The 21,577-nt window shown below is 49.6% G+C and overlaps 1 protein-coding gene across 5 annotated transcripts in view; it reads right to left on the bottom strand.

Moving 5' to 3' along the window:
* FAM53B (family with sequence similarity 53 member B) overlaps positions 1-21,577 on the bottom strand; it is a 138,658-nt gene that overhangs the window by 52,527 nt on the left and 64,554 nt on the right. For 4 of the 5 annotated variants that reach the window (XM_063617008.1, XM_063616996.1, XM_055246108.2 and 1 more), the window contains 2 exons: positions 21,327-21,381; positions 6,547-7,319 (listed from right to left, as the gene is read on the bottom strand). In XM_063617008.1, coding sequence (XP_063473078.1) covers positions 6,547-7,319; positions 21,327-21,381 — 828 coding nt within the window. Of the gene's footprint in view, positions 1-6,546; positions 7,320-11,984; positions 12,279-21,326; positions 21,382-21,577 lie in introns of those variants that run through there. The other variant, XM_055246118.2, reaches the window with a different exon arrangement.

The following is a 21,577-nucleotide window of genomic DNA, read 5'->3' as shown; positions in this document are numbered from 1 at the left end:
CCCCAGATGAACTCCCATTTTCCTCTTCCCCAGGAGATCAAAGCTATTGTGTCAACACTCGGCCCCGATCCCAGTGGCCTTAAGCAGATCGCTTGTGCAACCTGAGGGCTGTGACTAGAGACAGAAAGGAGGGATCCGGGCGGAGGCTGCAGTGAGTTGAGATCTCACCACTGCACTCCAGCCTGGGCGACAGAGCAACACTCCGTCAAATGAAAGGGAAGAAAGGGAGGGAAAAGAAGGGAGGGAAGCAGGGAAGACGAGGACTAGAGCTGAAACTAGTCTTCTGGAAGCCTGATGCCAGCATGTGCCACAGCTGGCAGGATCCCGGCCCACCAAGAGTGGAGAGCCCAGGACACTGCCCAGAGCAGCAGAGGGTGCGGAGGGAGCTACCATGGGAACAACAGAAGAAAGGCTGCAGCAGGCCCGTCATCAAAGCTGGCATTTGCTGAGTGCCAACCGTGTGCCAGATCCATGCCACACGATTCCTCTCACACTCATGAGCAACAGGCACTGCCATTCCCATTTTACAGACACAGACATGAGGCCTGGGGCACACAGCTCAAAAGTGGCAGAATGGGGACACATCCCCAGTTATCTGACTCTGAAGCTCCCACTTCTCACTGCCACACTCTCTATGCCCCATGTGCATCAGTTCTCTGGAAGGGCCAGCGGATTGGTCCTAACTCAGGACCAAGCACAGCAGTGGGAGCACTGAGCCTGGGGTCAAGAGGTCAAGGTTCCCACCTCCCGGGGTTCCTCACCATGTGACTGGGTAAGGCCCCAACTCTTCCTGTACTCTAGAGGCTTCATCCTCAAGTGAGGGGATGGATTAGAACAGAGATGGCGGATGACATTCAATTACCCACCAATTAGCAATGGCTGCCAAGACTGCCAAGAGGAGGATTCTAAGACCTCCACTAAGTTCACCTGAAAAGGCTGCCATGATTGATTAGCAATGTCTGTCAAGAGCACGGAAGGAGGCATGCTAGTTCAGCACCCAAAGCTGCCCCCTTGACATCCCTAAACTCTGACAGCCCAGGTCTTACAGGCTCTCTTCCTTTGTTCAAGCCTATCCTAACTATCTCTAAGTCAGAAGCAACTACTCTCATGTGCCTGCCCACAAAAGTTTTTGCCTTTACTTGTATTTAGCATTTCTTTCATTGCAATGGGCTTTCTAGGGCTTTCCATGCCTACCTCTCTCACCAGATCTTCACACTGTCTGCAGTCCGTGTTATAATGGATGCTCCACCTCTGAATTCCTCTACTTGCCATCAGCACAGCTTCCCACCCTGAGAGGAAGGGTGCTGAGGGTGCAGGGCTGTGGGAACCCTAAGCAGCTGAAGGCGAACGGCCACTGGTAGGGTGGACAGGAAAAGTCACAAAGGTGCAGGCAAGCTGGGCCTGACACACAGGAACTTGGCCAAGGAAAGGCACAGCTGGCCTGCAGCTGCTGGGGATGCCTGCGCAAGAAGTCATGTAGCCAACCCCATGGCGACCAAGAAGGGCCACTGTCCCTCAAAGGCGGTCCCACCAGCATAAAAGATGGAAAGTGGAAGCTGGCTGGGGGGCTTCACCTGGGGAGGACCTGTCCAGCAAAGAGCTGCGAGTCACTCACTGATGAGCGTATGCAGGAGCTCTCCCAACTTCCTGCAGCAACCCCTCATCCTGCCCAGCCCCTGCGGCCCCACCCACCCAGCTCTCCTGGACTCACCCCCAGGAACACGGCTCTCAGAGGCTTCCCAAAGACGTGCTGGCATGCTGGTTTCTACCTCATGCTTCTTTTCTACCCCAAACTGCCCCTGGCCAGCTTTCACAGTCCCTCAAACATCTGCTAACACAACAGTTGCTGCCTGTTCCGAGGCCTGCTCAGGGAGGTTCGGGGACTCAGTGTGTGGGCAGCTGCAATCAATCAAACCTCTGTTTCGACATCCCGACCCCTCCCCACAAACATCTTGCTTCTGTTTGAAGCACTGTTGAGAAGTACAATTTGTTGCTCTTTCAAGCTGATCAGCTTGGAGTTAAAAATACAGCAGGGACTATGACACCCAGGGGGGACTGCATTCAATGGGTGATTTTTTAATTGTTGCTTTTTTCTGAAATCTTTGCTCACATACATGTGATCCATGTCTAAATGGCCGCGTATAGCTGAAGTCTTGCTGGGAGCCAACCAATGCTTGGTGGTCAAACCAGGTCTCAAAAAAGCAGTAAGGAAAATGTCAGCAAAAGTCCTGCTAATAAACAACTCACACCCTCAGGCTGGGCCCTGCCTTCAAGGGCAGACATTGTCATTGTGCAAAAGGAAGGCTGTAGCCTCACAGAGAACACCAGCCAGGAGGGCCAAAAACACCACATAAGGAGGAAAGCTGTGCAGGAGGCCCACGGGGCCAGGCTTGCACAGGGATCACAGCATAGCCAGTCCTCTGAGCTGCCTTTGGGCAACTTGCTCTGTGGAACCAAGTGGTTGTAATTACAAGTACAGGGAGGGCGGCCACTGCTGGACTAGGTCCTTGCGTCATTTCCCCCATTAGGGCTTTCCTCGCTACAGTCAGCCTCCCCCACTCAGGATCCAGATGGCCGGCTCACCTGCAGCCTCATTCAGCATCTCTGCCTGCTCTCTTGGCACTGGGGTTTTAAGAAGACATGAGCAAAGACAATCTGAAAGCAATATCTACACCCCACCCTGTGCGTCTCATCCCCGACAGACAAGAGCCCCCACTGCCATTAACTGGACAGCTGTGCCCCAGGGATACGGCTAGGAAGGGGTAGGGTGGCCAGCAGGCCCCCGGGATATTTCCACCCTAGTTTCAAGGGCCACAGACAGACAGGAGAATGCTCACACATGGCCAACTTCCTCTGGCAAGGGGGGGCGAATCCAATTGTCACCATTTCATAACCCTGGGCTCTGAGTTGACTGCAGGCTGAGCTGAGCTGCAGGGCAGGCCTCCTTCCCATTTACAAAAGAAAAGCGATGAGGCAAGAAGATGAACAAACAAGACAAAGAAAGGGGCATGAACAGAAAAGGAGGATGGAAACACAGGAAAAACAGTGGATAAAGAAAAACAGGCATTCTTACAGCAGACAGAGGGCACCTCCCGGGAATGTCCACCCTCTGCTCCTACTTCTGCCTCTGGAGGCACCCAGAAGCAGCCCACACCTTCCCTCCAAGTCCCGCGACTGTGACGATGATCATGAGTATCTGTCAGCACCCAGCCTGTGCCAGCCAATGCACTGGGGGGAGTGTGTGTACATATTGATACAGATACACACACACGCACATCAACAGATGTGGACACACATACATACATAAACACACACCCATATGGATAGCGCATTATCCACACACGTTGTTTCCCTTGATTCTCCCACAGTCCTGTGGCAGTGGTGGCATTTGCTGCACAGACATGTCAGGCAATTTGCTTAGGGCTTCCAGTCTCCGGCCCCACCTCTGGAGGCCTTCTGGTTTGTCAATGTCACCTTCTAAATGCAGATCCAAAAGTGAACACCATGCCCAGAAGAGCCCTGATGGGCACAGGGACCAAGAGAACTTCAGTTTCCTCAAGAGAGACTGGAATGGACAAGCTCTGAGGTCACATCTCCTGACATTCTCTGCTGCTAGCAGAGTCTACACCCCAGGGCACTTGCTCCTGCCGAACTCAACTGTGGATACAGATGAGAGCAGGGCCTTGGACCTCAGAGCTTCCTGCCCTCTTACTCTCTCAGGTTCTCTCCCTGGACCCTTTCCTGCTGGCGGATTGGAAGGGCTCCAGCTACCACAGTCCATCAGGCCACACCGAATGATGGCCAGAGGGAAGCCCCTGTGTGCTCCCGCACACCCTCAAGATCTGCTCTAGGCCCCAGTCGGGACCTCTAGGGGAGCTGGGGCTTTTCAGAATGGCCAGCTGCTCCAAAGGTCTAACTGAAAAGGCCCTCTGCAGCTTTAAACCGAGGCTCTCACACACCTGGCCTCAGAACCCACATACGAAGGGCGCCTTTACAAGAATGCACAAGTGGAGCTCTCACCCCCAAAGGCAAATGTGTAAACCAAGATCAAAAGGCCCACGAAAGAGAAGCCAGAGCCCAGCGGAAGGAAGCGTGGGCCACACCTGGGTACCAGCCTACCCTTCCAAAGATACGGAAAGCCTAACTCCAAGCCTTGCTTCCATGGGCACGCGGAGCAGACCCCAGCCCCTTCTCAGTGGTCCCAAATGTTGAGTGAAGCCACAGCACGCAAAGGCTGGGGTCTGTGGCCAGTGGCCAGTAGTCTCACCTCACTGGCCATCTGGCAACACGTTAGTCCTTGTACACCAGCAACATGCCCAGCTCATCAGGTTCCCATGCACAAGGCCGTGCACTCACCAGGGCTCTTGATAAATACACAGGGATACCCTAGGCCTCATTCTCAGGGCCCCACAGAAAAGCAAGGCCCACCTCCCCAGGCTAGAAATCATCTGATGGCGGAGCCAAAGCAGGCAAAGCCCCATGGAGAGAGGGCTGACCAGGGTCTAGACTCTTGGTGGGGGCATGGCTCAGCATCCACGGGCCCAGCCTCAGGGCTCTGGCCATAGGCCTTGGGCACTCACGCTTTCCAGAGGCCCCTCTCTACTTTCCCTGTGCCCGAGACCCGCTGCCAAAGAGGTGGCCAAGGACAGACAGGCTGAACCAGAGCAGCCTCCTCAGGCTCCGCACACCTTCCCAGATCTGGGAGGCCTGCCTGGGGCCGATGAAGCCATCTATACAACTGGGCGCAGCCCCACTGAGCAATATATTTTTAAATAGTTTCTAACCAAACAAGGTCAAGAAATGTCTCCAATGATGCCAGTGGTGTTATTCCAACTGTGGCTAGTAAAATACAATAACATGTATGTTGTTTTTATTACCTATCTAGCTGATTAGGTAATAAAATATGCTCAGCATTAAAAATTTAGCTGAAGCCATTATCATAACCAGAACTCGGGGCTCTGGGTTTTCCTCAGAAGTCACCCAAATCTGTCACCTTTCCAGACTTTTAACCTATTTAAATTTTTCTGGAGAAGGGAAATTCCTCTTGGTGTCCAATAAATGTGTTCAATCCCTGTCCAGCTAGTAAAGTCAAAAACATTCCACTACACAGCAAAAAGATTGGCACACGCCTGGAGCCACAATGGAAGAAATGGAAACTAGCTGAGAAGGGGCAAGAGCTCTGCCCCACACCCCTTCAGGCTCTCCCTCAAGCGGATCCCACTGACACAGGGAGGCACAAGCATACCACCACCTTGCCCTCCCATAATGCCCCAGCCAGTGCCCAGGCTCTTGAACAAAGGTGGCCAGAAAGTTTGGACTCTGGGGCCAGGTATGCTTTAGACTTAGGACACCGGCACCTCTTCTTTTCTGGGTAGACCTCTATGTTGGGAGTAGGAACTAAAGGAGAGAAGAGCAAAACCCCATGAAGAGAAACTGCATGTTCTTTGTAAAAGGAAAGAAGACACAACTGAGAAAACAACATTGGGCTTGGAAGGAAGTCAGCTATGCCTGCCCGAAACACAGTGAGCACGATGAGCCTGCTTCCCCTGGATCTGGCCATAATGCTGAGTGACCAAGGCCAACCCCCTCAATCCCTCTGAAACCATCCTCATCAACAAGAAGATCTTCCACCCTTGAAACCCAGTGAGACCAATGTTTATATAAACAAGTCCAGAAAAGATGATGGTCAGACCGTGGCATTAAGCAACTGATGGCCTCCGGAATGAACACAGAACCAACAGTGTTGTGTCCCATCACATCCGCCCATCCTTGAGTCAGAGGTCCCAAGGGCCAGCACCACTTCCTCATCCCCAGCCAGAACCAGATGCAGCCAACTTTCAGGCTCAGAGACGCTCCTGATGACAGAGTATTAACTCCAAGTTCATCTCATTCAAATCAATATCCAAGATCAGTGGCACAAGGCAGAGCTCCAAGACAAAGAGGATAAAGTCCAAGTGACAGGGGTGTGTGGCCAGATACTTCTTCTACAGTGAAGGGCAAGGATGATTGCAGAGGCAGCTCAGAGGATATTGATCACAACATCTTGATGGCCTCGCGTTTCAACAGTTTAATCAAAGGAATAAGCTCCCCCCAGTCACTAGCTCTTGGAAACCATTACCCACAACCCTGATCTCAGGATCAGCATAACCCAAGGGGCACTGAATCCCAGTGTGTGTGAATGTCTCTTGCAGCAGCTGCAGGGGTGGCTTCCTGGGAGAGACGGCTCCAGTGAAGGGCCAGAGGGGATTACCAGTGTTTGGTCCAGTGAGTCTGCCCACCGACACCCCGCCCCTCACCATCCGCCTGCCCTTGTACCCCTAGCACTGAGCTCACAGTGAAAGGGAATATTTGGTTGTAAATAGAAATAAACGCTTTTTAAAAATCAACTGGAAATAATCTTTCTTTGAATAGGATTTAAAAAAACAAGGAAATTAACCCACTCCTGGGTATTTCTGAAACTGGCGTTCTACGCTTGTCTAGGACGGCCCAGAACCAGCAGAGGCTCCAGTGAGCACCAAGGTGACTCCAGGCTGCCGGGGCTCTTACCTGTGCCATCTTGGCAAGGTCTAGAGAAGGCCTCTGCTCTTGCACTTCTTCAGGGCGCCGCCTTTTAACACCGACCTTCTTGTCGTTAAGGACACACGGCTGGGAGCGGCTGCGGGAAAGGCCGCTGGAGCGTCTCGCCAGCTCTGGCGTTGAGGCAGGTGTGCTGTTGGCTGAGGGAGGACAGTATTCCACAAAGGAAAACTGCTCATGTGAGCAAGAGAGGGACCGTTGCAGGTCCAGCCGGCCTCCTCCCACGGGGTGCAGGTCAGGACTCCAGGTGTCACCTGCCTGTCCACACGGGGCTGAGCCTGGCACCCCTTGGCAGGGCTGCCCTCCAAATCGGTGGTGGAATCCTGCCTGGTCGCAGGGTGAGGAGAGCACGTTGGCCCGGGAAGGGAGGCTGAAACTGGAACTTCTCTGCATGGTGCTGAAGCCGTTGGAATAGCGCTGGACGCTGCCCCCGCTGTAGCAGCGTCTCTTTTCCACGGGAGTCCAGACTTTGGAGCCCAATGGCCTCCATGATGTCCGGCAACTGGACATCTCATCGGAGAAAGACAGTGAGCGGCACTGGCGCTTGCTAGGGGGTGCTGAGGGGTTCCCGTTGTGGTCGCTGATGCTGAGGTCTTTGATCAGACTGGTCACAGCGCAGGCAGTCACTGCCTCCCGGTGCCATAGTGAGCTGTCCTTTTCAGGCAGGCATTCCCAAATGCTGGTGCTCGGTTGGTCAATCTGAAGAGGGCATTTCCTGTCCAGGTCTCGCCATCTGTCATTTTCTGGTTCATAAATGACAAGGAGAAAACAGGATTTGAGAAGACCTTCACTCCAGCCCTTTATTATCTCCACACCAACAGCCTGTTTCAAACACAGTATCTTAGAGCCAAAAGGCCCTTAGAAACCATCCAGTCCAACCTCATTTTACAGATGAGAAACTGAGGCTGAGAGAGGAGAAGTGAATCCCAAGGCTTTGAGTTGGAAGTTGTAAGCAGAGCAGGGCCTAGAATCCAGATATACCCCTGGGACTCCTGATACGGTTTTATTTCCAGTGTACCACACTGCCTCCCAGGAGAATCCAAAGCAATATTTTTCATCCAAAATGTTTCTCATCTTATGGGTGGGAAACCAACTTGTCCTGAACCCTGCCCTGGCTGGTGATAGAGTCGGGACAAGACATCTGTTAAGTGCCACTGGGTTCTCTGCAGCTCTCAAGACTGGGACTCGATGCCCTGGCAGAAGACCACAACCAAAGATGTCTCAACAGCTCAGATGGCCAAGGTCAAAAGATGGCTGGGGCACTGCCAGGTTAGTTCACCCCAATTCCACCTTGAAAGCCTTTGCTGATAATAGAAGCTGGAGCTTGTACTGATTTAGGTCACCTCCGTCAAAATGCTCAACATCGACGTCACCAATGGCTGCCAATCACAGAACTTTCTCTGTGTTCACTCGATTTTTCACTTAAAGCAATTAAAATCTCTAAGAACAAATCACAGACTTAAGGGCACCACTTAAACGTATGTATTCAGGTCTTTACTTGAATACACAAATAAATAACCTACCCTGCTATGAAATGCTACATTTGCACTCGAACCTTTATTTTGTGAAACAGTCAAGAACTATTTATTGTTTTTCTACTATGGAATCAGGCACCGTGCTGGGAATTTTAGGAGATGCAAAGATAAATTTGACATAGTTCTTGTATTCAAGTTTACAGTATAAAAGCAAAGTTACGAAATATGCCATGCTGTCAGGGAACAACCTGTTAGTACTATTTTCTCGAGCCTATATATATTTATAAATCATGCACATGTGAATGGCTTCAGTCAGTCAAGAGAAGAATAGAAGTGAAACCTGAAATGATATTTGGTAGGTATTTAAATGCATGCCGGGTCTCTCAGCAATGCAGATCACTTACTGAGCATTCAGCTGGGCTGTGTAATCCACACAGCACCCTGAGTGCAGGTACCATCATGGACCAGATCAGGAGACCAAGTCTTGGGGGACATTGAGCAACTAGCCCAAGGCCACACAGCTAACACCAGACAGGATGTAAACCCAGCTTAGTCAGGCCCCAGAGCACAGGCCCTTTTCACTACACTGCAGCACTGAGGTGGACTGTGGGTGAGCCTGACTCTGGCCCTGGCCTTAAGAAGTTTATGGGGCCGGGCGCGGTGGCTCACGCTTGTAATCCCAGCACTTTGGGAGGCCGAGGCGGGTGGATCACGAGGTCAGGAGATCAAGACCACGGTGAAACCCCGTCTCCACTAAAAATACAAAAAAATTAGCCGGGCGTGGTGGCGGGCGCCTGTAGTCCCAGCTACTCGGAGAGGCTGAGGCAGGAGAATGGCATGAACCCGGGAGGCGGAGCTTGTAGTGAGCCGAGATTGCGCCACTGCACTCCAGCCTGGGCGACAGAGCGAGACTCCGTCTCAAAAAAAAAAAAAAAAAAAAAGAAGTTTATGGGTCAGGCAAGACGGGCTCAGGTGCAAACAACTGAGATTTAACCCATGAGTGCTCGAGGCAGCAAGGACTACAAACCTATCTCCTCTACCAGTGGCCACTCCTCAAAGGGCACCAACAGACCCACCCTAGCTGAGCGTCACAAGCAGCAGCTACTTGACTGACTCAATGGGAATGACCTGTGCAGACCAAAGGGAGGGCCAGGAGCCCAGAGGAAAAACCGAGGCAGAGCTAATGGTGGTTCTCCTTCCTCTTGGGCATCCTGCCAAGGTCACGAGATACAGATTGAGGGGCTGGGACCCTGACAGGGGACACTAGTAGAAACTGTCCAGAGGCTGTATTCATGGAGGGCCTCAGAAGCTGGAGATGCAGGAGAGAAACCTTCCAAAAGCCCAGGCAAGCCAGCTGCAACAAAGCAAGACTGTCGCTAAACATCCAATTCCTTCATCATACATCGTTCATCTCATCTCTGAAATTTCCCAGGGCCTGACCACAGCAGGTCTCAATATCTGCTCCTCCAACTGGATTGGATCAATTTACTTCCAATAATCATCCAAAGTACCTCTTCCTGCAAGATGCATTAGGTTGTTCAAACATGCTTCACCACCAAGGAAACCATTCCCTTTGGGTATTCGCCATTCTATTAAATCAGTTTCAACTTGACACTAGTCAGCAGTTGAACGTCCAATAAACTAATATAAAGTAAAAAAAATTTTTTTGAGACAGGACTTGCCTCTGTGGCCCGGGCTGGAGTACAGTGGCATAATCTCAGCTCACTGCAACCTCCACCTCCCAGATTCAAGCTATTCTGGTGCCTCAGCCTCCTAAGTAGCTGGGATTACAGGCATGTACCACACGCCCAGCTAATTTTTGTATTTTTTGTAGACATGGGGTTTCACCATGTTGGCCAAGCTGGTCTCAAACTCCTGGCCTCAAGTGATCCACCCACCTTGGCCTCCCAAAGTGCTGGGATTACAGGCATGAGCCACCGTGACCAGCTATAAAGTAAAATTAAAGGAAATATAAACTCTTGTTGACAGAGTCACAACTATCCCAGTTATCTGATTTAAAAGAAAACAAAGTTATCCTAAGAAAAAAGTGAAGATTTATGTATGATGATGTTCATCAAAATGATGAGCGATAGCAAAATGGTAAACATAATTAAAACGTCTTACAGTAGGGGCCGGTTAAATAAATTATCAAGGAATAACATAGAGCATGCAGAAGAAGAGTTTCAAAGAATATTAAATGATGTGGGGAAATGCTAATAATATAAAGCTGAGCATAAAGAAACAGGATATAAAACTGTATAGAGGGTGTGATTCCTACTTAGCAAAATATGTCTGTTGTATGTGAAGGTAAGAAGGAAATAAACCAAAATATTAATAGTGGATTGGCAGACAGCTGGTTGGTTAGTTTATTTTTTCTCTTTTGTTCTTCTACAGTCTCCAAACGTCCTATGAGAAAAAATGTATTATCGAATATGTGGGGGATGTGACCACCAAGCCCACTGGGGCTGTGCCCTTGCTTAACTCAGGAAGTGAGCCAAGGTCGGGGCGGGGGCCCACAGCCCGCCCTCTGCTGGGTTAGCTCCTCTGGGTTTTCAGGAAGTTGCCATACAAAACGCTGGCCACTAACTTCTCTTTTGAGACAAGGCACTGAGGCACCAGATGGGCCAGGAATGTGGCCGACTGAGGAAGAAACCAATGGGCTTGGCACAGAGCAGCGAGGGTGGCCGGTGCTCATGGAGCCTGAGACATACTACAGACTGTCTCCGCCAGGCCGCGGGGAAACCCGTGACATGAAAAGGAGTTGATCCCACTCTCAGAGGATACCATTTTCTGTTCCATTTTTGCGCCACTGGCCTGGAATTTTCCCCAGGTCTAGGGAAATCATAGAAGAAAGGGGAATCGGGAGCCAGCTAAACAGGAACACGCCATCCCTCCCATCTGCCTTCCTTTCCCGTGGCCAGCCTGCGATCATTGGTGCTTCTTGAAGGGACCCCTCAGGGCCTCCCTACTCCAGGCCTACCTCCTCACTGCCTCTAGAGAACTTTCTGAAGCCCCCACCTATTGTGGCCCATTCACTTCAGCTGTCAGCCACTGCTTCCGGGAAAGAAGACAAGCATTTCAGACTGGCACCCAGGCCCATCTCTTCATCATTCCCCGCAACAAACCCTACACTCCAGGTATCAAACCTCCTATGACAGTGGAGGTCAGAAAAGAATCATATAGAGTCAAAACCATCCTTGAAGAATTCCTGAACCAGCCCACAAAGTACAACTCCTCCCCTCAGCTTTGTGTAGACAAACCAAAAGGGTAATTCTTATGCACCACCGATTCTTTATAAAACTAAAGTTTAATAACTAGACTGCAGGAGCAAGCACAGGTAAGATCTATATGCAGAAAGGCTGGAAGTCCAACTTGCTGGTCCTTGAGGTGATTAACAAAACCCAGGGGCATCAGAGCTGGGTGATGAATCCCTACAGGACCTACTCCTTCTGTGTTACAGAGTAAGCCTCTATGGCCTGTAAGATTTCTTTGTTGTAGGGAAGATTCGAAGAGTCAGTTTTTAACTGTGAAGAGAAGTTGCAGCTTCTCCCAAACATCAGCTCTTTCACTCCTTTGCAAAGAACATTCCACACCTTTGCAAAGGCCTAGACTGTTCTTTCCTGCCTTTATCCTCCTTTCACCAAGAATCTCCTCATTTAAAAAGCCAACTCAAAGCTCCTCTGAACATATACCTTTCTCCTAGCTCTATGATCGTACAGCACCTATGTACCTGAACTTTAATTACTGATCTGCTTACACATCTACTTCTCCTCCTAAGCCATAGACTCTCAAGCACAGCCCCAGTGTGGCTCCCCAGTGCCTAGCACAGAGCAGGGCACACAGCAGACCTTAGTCAGTGGTGCCTGAATGAGGGAGTGGATTGCAAACTGCAGATAAAAGCTACAAGAGGATGTGGTGTTCTCTGGGACTCACCCGTCTTTTGTCCTTGGCAAAGGTGAGTCTTCCTTGGCCAGGTAAGTCCAACCGGGACTGTGCCCCGAACCGTCTGCCCAACCTGGGCCATGTGGCCATGTGTGACTCAGCCAGGAGATGGGTTGGCAGAGTCATGTCTAAGATACTTTGGAAAAGCAAAGCACTGCTATTGTGTATCAACACCAGCCAGGTGGCCACTTGTTCAGTCGGCAGGCAGATAATATTGTAATTGTTTCTATCTTTATCGCTTTGAGAAGTACAATATGAGAAAAGTAAAAACAATCAAGGCTATGTTTAGCCCTGTGTTTTCCGCATGCATTCGCTCAGGGAACAGAAAGTGATTTGTTGGGTCAGATCACCAGACAAAAGAAACAGGAATAGAAGGTAATTTTTAATGGCAAACTGCCCCAAGCGCTAGGCCCTGACGTCACACCATACAAAGGGCCTCCGTAGGCCTCCGAGAAGAGGATACGGGGTGCCCCCGCCCCCTCCATTCAATATCACTTCTGCACAAACAACTATAACTCTTTCAAGTCACAATTGCCATGGATGTAGGAGTCTACTGAGCAATAGTCACTTGGTGTAGTGGAAAGGGCAAGGACCTGGGTTCAAACCTCAGCTCTGTAAGTTACTCAGTTCCTCATAGCTATTATGAGAATTAAATAGGCATCTCATACAGGGCATAGAGTAGGCTCTCAAAAACAGTAGTCATCATAAGGATAATTAACAGTACTGGAAAACGCTCTCCTAGCTGAGACTTGACTCAGCCAGAGCTGCAACCGGGTGCCAGCCTCTGTGGAATCCAGCTGGAATGGAAACCTGGCTTCTCTGACTAGGATTTCTCAAAGTGTGGCTTATGGGCCACCTACAGGAGCATCCTTTGCGGGTGTTTGTTAAAATGCAGGTTTCTAGACCCCATCTCTGACTTGGTAAATCAGAGTCTCTCTGGGTAGGCATTTGCATCTTAATAAGCTCCCCAAGTTATTTCAATGCAAAAATGTTGAGAAATGCGGTTCTGGAAAGCAGATGACATGGAGAACTGAGTTCTCAAACATCTGTCAGAATGACGGCCCATCCAGACCATCCAGACCATCCAGCACCACTGCCCAGAAGCTTCAGGAGGGTTGACAATTCTGGTCTCTACAAATTTGAATTCATAACATCACTGAAAGTTGGTGTTTATGTTTTGGTTTGGGCTAATTCCAGGAAGAAGTATGGAGAAGGATCACTTCACCCTTCAGAGGTTTCACAGGACAGGATGGGGACTCTCACGGCTTCCTTCTCAAGCTACACATGCTCTTGATGGAGAGCCACTAGCAAAGGCCTTAGAAGCTAACTTATTCCTGTGAACAAGATGAGTGTGAAGCCTCCCACTTTCTCCCTGAGAACATGCAAGGGCCCATCAGCTGTGTCCTAAAGATACGCAGAAGGACCCCCCATCCATCTGCAGCCTGACATCAAGCCCCTGGCAGACCTGAGCAGGGCGTGATGGCCCACAGCCTGAGAGCATGGCACCAGCCCATTCAGTTCTATGCTGCACCTGTTGCTTTAGCCTTTAGGGCATGTAAAGCTTCTCCACGTCCCCACTGAGCATTATCTTCACAAGTCTGAAATGATACATACATGAGAGCGTGTGCATTTGTGTGTGGCGTAAACACACAAGAGCCTTTGCCTGCAGATGGGAGGGTGAGCCACACAAGCATCCTTGGGCCCAGTTCTCTCGGTCTTGGACAGACTAGGTGACCAAGGTCTCTTCCAAGCTGAGGTTTGATGACTGAGCTTGCAGTTTCTGACTTTTGATTATGCCACAAAGAACAGGAGAATGAGTTGCCTACATATGCAGAGACAAGGACTCAAATTCCCAAATTCGCACTCATAAGGCTCTGGTCCTGTCACCTTCTGACTAAGAAGGGCAGAAGACTGCTGTGTGCACAGATCCTAGAGCTCGAAGCAAAAAAAACACTCAGAGGAATACGAATGGCATCTGACCTCAAATGTTCTTATTTCCATTTCTACCCTTAAATTTGAAGGAAAATTCCCAGGGCCCCAGATTCTTGGGGGACTATAAACCTTCATATATTCAAAAGATAGAGGAGCTTTATAGCCCTAGAGAGCTCTGTGCTATGTTTTCGATGGTGCCTTATGGTCACATAAGTACAGCAGAATGTGGTTTCCAGAAAAGGTTAAGCACCTCAAGTACAGACCAAGATACAAAATGCCCCAATTAGCAAGCATGCTGTCAGATCACAACCAGCTGACTCATTCTTACATTTCACACCTATCTACTTGTGCTGACAATGAGTATCTCTCCCCTGCCCTGTGGGTTGGGTTGTGCTAACTTGGCCTCAGGGCCACAAAGACTCTATGCTTGGTTTGGGGAGAAGCTCACCAACCCATCAATGGGAAAATCAAGAGAGCCGAGGTGTCTTTCTGAAGGCGGTTTTGCTAAACTGATCTTACGAAAAGAACATGGGGGTTGGGGGGACACAAGCAGGGCAATGACATGAGCTCCCCCACAATCGTCTCATCTGTTTTTAAATGGACTTTAGAGCCTCTGGCTCCCTGGAGAGTCTCTTTGCCTGTATGACCAGAAGGAGACTCAATTCAGAGCAGTGTCAGGAACAAAAAGTCCTCGGGCTTTGCCTGCCAGGCCTCAGCTTCAGGTCCTGCCCACGCACCTGGGATGGACTGTAAAATGGCAGCTGTGTCTTGGATTCGGGGACAGCAACACGGGACACCAAGTTCCTCACACAAGGCACAAGGAACAAGGGATTCGGATGGCTAGAGGTAACGCTCCATCAGGCCCCACATCCAAGGAAGAAGGAAGGCGGGTCTGCAGGGCTCTGGGAGGTGACAAAGAGGCTACTAAGGACGAACAGTGGGGTTCCGAGCCATTACCAGGGCCCTGCCCTTACCAGCAGAGTTGGGGTGGCCCATGGCAGCTGCCACTGCTTCTGGGAAGTCTTTGCTCTTACAAAAAGGTGCCCAGTGAGATCCTCAAGGTTAAAAACCACACCAGATGGGGCATTGGGAAGAGGGGCCTCAATCTCACCATCTGCACAAGGCGGGGTAGACTAGGGTCTTGTGACAGCCCTTCTGGTTCTGACCAGGACTTCCTATTCTACCCCCCAGCTCCCACAGGCGTTCATAAATGTACAGGGAACAGCTAGTATTTGCACTGGCAACAAGAACTCTGAAGGGACAACAAGGTCAGTTTGGTCCATCTCCTCTGGATTTCCATCCTGATTGTGGATGTGCACAGAGCATGTGAAACAGGCAGCTGCTGGTGATGCATCTCTCAACTGATGTGCACAGCAAAGCTGGGTGCCATTAAACAGATGAGGGAACTGGCAACAGGCAGAGCTTTTCACAAAACTGTCAATAAATGCATATTTACTGTTAATCAGCTAACACTCCAATAGGGTCCTTGCTGAAGCTGAGAAAGAGCATGAATGTGCATCCCAAGCACGTGACTCATCTCGTGGGTTGTCACAGCAATCCCCATCTGACTGATGGGGGAAACTGGGCTTCAGAACGATGTCACATCTCCCCCATGGACACACATCCAGCAAATGACAGAGCCCAGACGTCAACCTAGTCTGTAGACCCAACGTCATGCTCTTGCAGTTGGGCCAGGCTGCCTAACTTGACCATCTCTTCATGTAGAAGGCATGGCACCCAGACAGGCTGGCAGTGGCCATTCCCTGTCCTCTGGCACTATTGTGGTCCCCTCCCCATCAAGTCGGCCCAACCTGGGTAAGAAGGCAGCCCTGGGAAGCTCTGTCTTCACTTGTCACTGGCAACACTTATCATGTGCCAACCACATTTTACATCTACTTCCATTCTGTGCTTTATTATTCCTGAAACACTGCCTGAAACCAATGAATGGCACAAGCAAAAATTTAAATACCCTATATGGCCAAACTATTTTAGAGATTTTTAAAAATCATGCATATGACCATAATAAAAATAAAAATAATAAAGCAAACCTTAAAAAATCATATATATACACATACTTACATATGGATGTAATTTTTTTTCAATGAAAACAAATCTCATTCTAGCCTACACTGGTTAACGAGCAGTCTCTTATTGGAGGACCTGGCCCAAAGATCACATTCAAAATGGCTGTCTCTGCAAAACAGAAAAAGTGGCAGAGACCAAAAATTTGGCCTGAGAAGCTCTGATTTTCTTATTGCTGTCATTCATTTTGATTCATTCGTTTATTTGTTCTAAGAATCAAAAACACTCAAGCTCTGACGGCCACCCTTTTCCTGCAACGCACAATCATTTTCCACTTTCCATGACAAACAGTGGCTGAGTTTAAAGACCAAAAGCTACCAAATCTCAAAGCAAAATCTCTTAGTCCTCCCCGGCTCAACACAGCCAACTGGTTTACCCTGTAGAAATTAATACAGAGAGTGCCCCAGGGAACAACCCTTTTATGTACAGAGTAGACTTTAACAGCCAAGTAATTAAACCCTGAAAGTAAGGGCTTATAATTAAAATGCGGACAAACCTGAACTGGGGCGGCACAAGGAGGGCTGCTATAATATTTTTACAATTCCTTTTTATACATAATGTATGATCCTTCTGCTCAAGTTTCCTCTATGTTCTTTGCCTGTGAAATAATTTACATTAATAAATAATTTATTACCATAACTCCTAAAGTAATTATGGGTTTCCATCCAATTTTTTTTAGCATATGAATTGTTTTGTTCTCTGTCCATTGACTTGTATTTACAAGACTTTTCCTAGTAGCCTTTTTAAAATAATTGGTATTGCCTTCGCTTTCTTACATATGATGTGATTTCCAGGTCTCCTCCTCGCCTGAGTGCTGAGGAAAATGGAATGTGTGGTGTCCATTGTCCCTGCAATACAAATGCACTGAATGGCTGCAATTAGCCAAGGGTGGTGAATGGAGACTGCGCTCACTCCACTTGCCCTGTTTCAGCAAAAAAAGATTAAACTAGTACACGTGTGACCCTGGGTCCCCCACTGCAAATGGGAGAAGATGTGGAGGGAGCCTTGACTCAGAGCCCACGTGTGGCCCCTGCTTCTCCCCACACAGGATGACTCTCAGCCACAGCCCAGGCCCCTCTTTGTACCCACTAGAAATGAGAGCCAGGAGCAAGGGCTGGCCCCCTCGCCCAGCCAGCTGACCAGTGGGTGGGCCGCACCACGGAGCTGCCACCTGACCCATGTTTCCTGTGTTGAGAGCACAAGAACCAGTCATATAAATGGCTCTTTCCCAGAGAAGCTTTGTAGAGGAAATTCCATTTCAGCAAAGAAGGTGGGCTGGGGATGCTCTGGAAGATGAGAAAGGAAGCCAAGAGTCAAAACAGCCTCCGCTGGCAGGAGCCCTGTGGTGGGGGCTGAGCTGGCACCCTAATAAGGGGCACTGAGCCCTGGTGCAGGGCTGGCTGGGCAGCACTCAGCTCTACCCTCTCTGCTTCTCCCATCCACGCTTCATCCTGGCTTTGTTCTCTCTTCCACACTGAGAAGCACAAAACCACTTCTCTGTATCAAGTTCCTAAACTGGGGTAGGGGACAAGGGTGGGGAGGGGCCGGGTATCCAGCTTGCAATCACAGGGCGTGAAGTGCTTTTAATTAAAAAAAATAAAAATAAATAAAAAGCATAGGCCAGGCGCGGTGGCTCATGCCTCTAATCCCAGCACTTTGGATCACCTGAGGTCAACAGTCCGAGACCAGCCTGACCAACATGGTGAAACCCATCTCTACTAAAAATACAAAAATTAGCCAGGCATGGTGGCAGACACCTGTAATTCCAGCTACTCGGGAGGCTGAGGCAGAAGAATCGCTTGAACCTAGGAGGCGGAGGTTGCCCTGAGCCAAGAATGCGCCACTGCACTCCAGCCTATGAGACAGAGCGATACTCCATCTCAAAAAAAAAAAAAAAAAAAAAAAAAAGGCATTGTTGTGAACACTCAATTTATATTAGTTATGCGTTTTATCTAAGTGGGTGCAGAGGAGGCTGAGCTACTTGAAAGGGTGGCATTTTAAAAAGTGACCAGGGTGCTGTGCTCCTTGCTCTACTGCACTTGCCCAGATTTTCTGCAGAACATTTGTGAAACCTGAACTCATACTGGCTTCCAGCGAGGACCCTGGCATGGGGGCTCAGGAGGAAAAAATCCTGAGTCACAGGGCCAACTGTCCCCAGCTCTCATGGGAGAATTCCACTGATCAGCACCAGAACATGAGTCCTTTATCTTCAGGAGACAGGCTGGGGGTTGGTGATTATGATAATTTGGTGTTTTATCTTCGCACAGCATTGTCCAGCGCTGGAAGGGCCCAAAACCCTCTTGAAAAGTCTAGCCGGCCCCTCGGAGTATTCTCTTCCCCACTGTTGAAAAGCAGGCATGCCGGGCATGGTGGCTCACGCCTGTAATCCCAGTACTTTCTGAGGCTGAGGCAGGCGGATCATGAGGTCAGGAGATCAAGACCATCCTGGCCAACATGGTGAAACCCTGTCTCTACTAAAAATACAAAAATTAGCTGGGCGTGGTGTCACACGCTTGTAATCCCAGCTACTTAGGAGGCTGAGGCAGGAGAATTGCTCGAACCCGGGAGGCGGACGTTGCAGTGGGCCAAGATCACACCACTGCACTCCAGCCTGGCGACAGTGAGACTCGTCTCAAAAAAATAAAGAAAAGCAGGCACACCTCAGATGAAATCTCGCTGCCTGGGTGGGGTGCACTCCCAGTTCATGGAGCACATGGAGGACTGGAGAGGTAACCTGAGCTTCCACTAGACAGAGTGCACGGGGTAAGGCTTCTGACTGCTGACCCCCCTCCTCCAGCAAGTGCAGGAAAGGGATAGAGGTGGGAGGGAGGATGTGTGCTAGTGTGTGGCCATCTCCTTAAATCCCCACAACTTGCAAGCTGAGGAAACCTAGCCTGGGAGACGGGGTGGTATCCCCATAGCTCAAGGGTTTCCAACAGCTCGTGGGAGGTGGCCTAAGCAGCACGGAATTCACTGTTCGTTGATCTTTCTCCTCCACCAGACAGAAAGCTCCCTGAGGGAAGGGGCAGGGTCTGATTCACTCTATCCTCACCAGGTGCCTGACACACAGCAGGTGCTCAAGTCGTATCTATGACCGCAAGCCACTGAAAATGAAAACAAACTGCAGTCAGTGAAACACCTCAGTGATGCACAGCCATGCAGGTCAGGGTTTTCCCGAATCAGGGAAGGGCCGAGCAACAGAAAGATGAGACCCATGGAGAGAGAGCAGCAGAGGAGAACAAGGGGACTCCACAGACCTCTCACCAGTACAACGGCTCCCCACTTCTCCCTCTGCTGCCTGGCAGTGCCCAGGCACTGTCCCACAGAGCAGAAGGAAGACAGGACCCTGCTGAAGAGGAGAAGAGCCTGGGATGGAGGCACTGGGACCCAGCCAGCACTTCCTAAAGAGCCACTCTGTAAACAGGAGTCTGCAGACACAGCGTAGGCCCTCCTGGAAACCACAGCCTCCCCAGGAGAAAGCAGGTTGCTGGGCTCTGCAGCCTCCGATAGACTCTCCTGGGCCATCTGGGCTTTTTCCCACACACCTACCTTCTCTGGAGCCTCTGCCTTGGTCCCTGGGCCTCAAGACCTGCCCCTACAAGGGCGACTCTCTCTGTCTTCACAAACCCACCAGACTTCCACCTTATTATAACTTACATAGTGCAAAGACTAGAAATCCTTGAAACAAAGACCAACATCTCCACAACCCGGTTTCCTGGTCTGGCCTGGTTGACAGCTAAAGCCTAGGCAGGGTTGAAGGGTTGGGCATGCCGGGGCCTCTCTCTTTCCCAGTATGACGCAGGAAGGAAGCTCAAAGGGGAGGCTGTCCCAGGAAGCAGGTGATGAGGCAGGCTTCTGAGCTATGTGTCTGGGGCCCTGAGAGTTTGCTGAAAGCTGTAAACCACTGGGGAGGTATTCAATCCTGTGGGGACGGGCCTCCGAAGTATGTCACACAGAAAACCAGGGCCAGCTGATCTCCCTGTCTCCATCTTCTTCAGTGGCAGCATCAAGAGCACCGCCAGGTGTCCCAGAGCCATGGCATGTGGTTAAGAAAACAATCTCCCTTCGTCACCCACTTGAGTCCAACTCCGCCTACTGAGGGACCTTGCAGAGGGCCACCTCACTAGACCTCAGTTCTCCCGTATGTGAATGAAGCCACTGGCAGAGCCAGCGGGACCTGGCATGTAAGGAGCCTGGCAGAGTGCTCAATCTGACACATCACCTCATCTATGGCAACTGTATCTGAAGAAGAAAAACAAAACACCGCACATGGAGGGAGGACGGAGAAGGAAAGGCAAGGGAGACTCTGAGGTCTGACCAAAGTAACCTTTGAATCTGAAAGCCCACAGTCATCATCCATCATCCAAGAGTGGTTTCTGAGTCCACATAGACATTACAGAAACTCATCCGGCAAGATGTCCCCAAAGGTGGGCAAGGAGAGCCACAGAGAGACACTGAGAGGTCAAACAATACCCAATCATCTGAAGCATCAAGAAATCAATATATTCAATGGTCATCTTTTTTGCCCCCTATAAAAAACAGTAATTCACACTTGCACAGAAACAGAAGATCAAGGCAATCTTCTCTGGAAGGCATGTCAGCAAAATGAATCAAGAGCCTTAAAAATGTCCCTGCCCTCCAGCCTGTCTATTCCACTCCTGGAAACTATCCTAGCAAATCATCTCAAAGGCAGACAAGAGTTAGGCACTTACATAGTCACTGTTCATCACAACAGCAAATAAAACAGCCCCTTGACCCAACAGCCTAGATGCAGTTACATCACTAAAGACATTCTGATATATTTACCACACAATGCAGTACTGTAGACCATTAAAATGCATGGAATGAACAATTTTAATGCTGTGGGAAGATGATGGTAACTACTCCAAGCGAAAAAAGCAAACGAATATAGTTTTACATAATTATATGTTCACCGTGGAGTGGGCTATATAAAAAATGCTAAGAACATAAACATACACAAAAATATCAACAGTAACTCTCCCTCGGCATTGGGGCTACGAGAGATTTTTATTGCATACTTTACACTACTGTGCATTTTCTGAATGAAAAAAAACAACATGAATTACTTTAATCATCAGACAGAAATTCTCAATGTTGGAGTTGTAAACCACACACCAGTGCCTGTCCCTTCACTCAGGCACCGTAGGGGACCAAAATAGTTAAAACACACAGAAGAGTCCCGGGGCTGCTCTTTTTGAACTTGTGTCCAGAAAGTGCTTTGAGCATCTCACCTGGAGGACTCAGACCCTGGCTAGAAGGACTAGGAGGACAGCTTCCAGGACGGCCTTGAGTACTTACCCATAATTCCACAAGAGAAAAGTGTAGGTCCTTGACTCATCTTCTTTGGCGTGTGCTGAAAACAACCAGAAAAGCTATTCACTCTTCAAATCATAGGAAGCATGTTTGCACTGACTCTCTACTGATCCCTTCTAAAGTCACAATAAAAGGGTGACCGTCCTTTGCCAATGTCAGATCAGGGAAAGGAGGAAAAGGTATTCAAAGAGAAAACATCTGCACAAAATTAGGCCCAGATTTTTTGTCCCAAGTCT

Source organism: Symphalangus syndactylus, chromosome 2 (assembly GCF_028878055.3).
Source record: "Symphalangus syndactylus isolate Jambi chromosome 2, NHGRI_mSymSyn1-v2.1_pri, whole genome shotgun sequence".
NCBI lineage: Eukaryota > Metazoa > Chordata > Mammalia > Primates > Hylobatidae > Symphalangus > Symphalangus syndactylus.
Note: the sequence above shows the minus strand (reverse complement) of the source record. Positions and strands in the feature narration are given on the sequence as shown.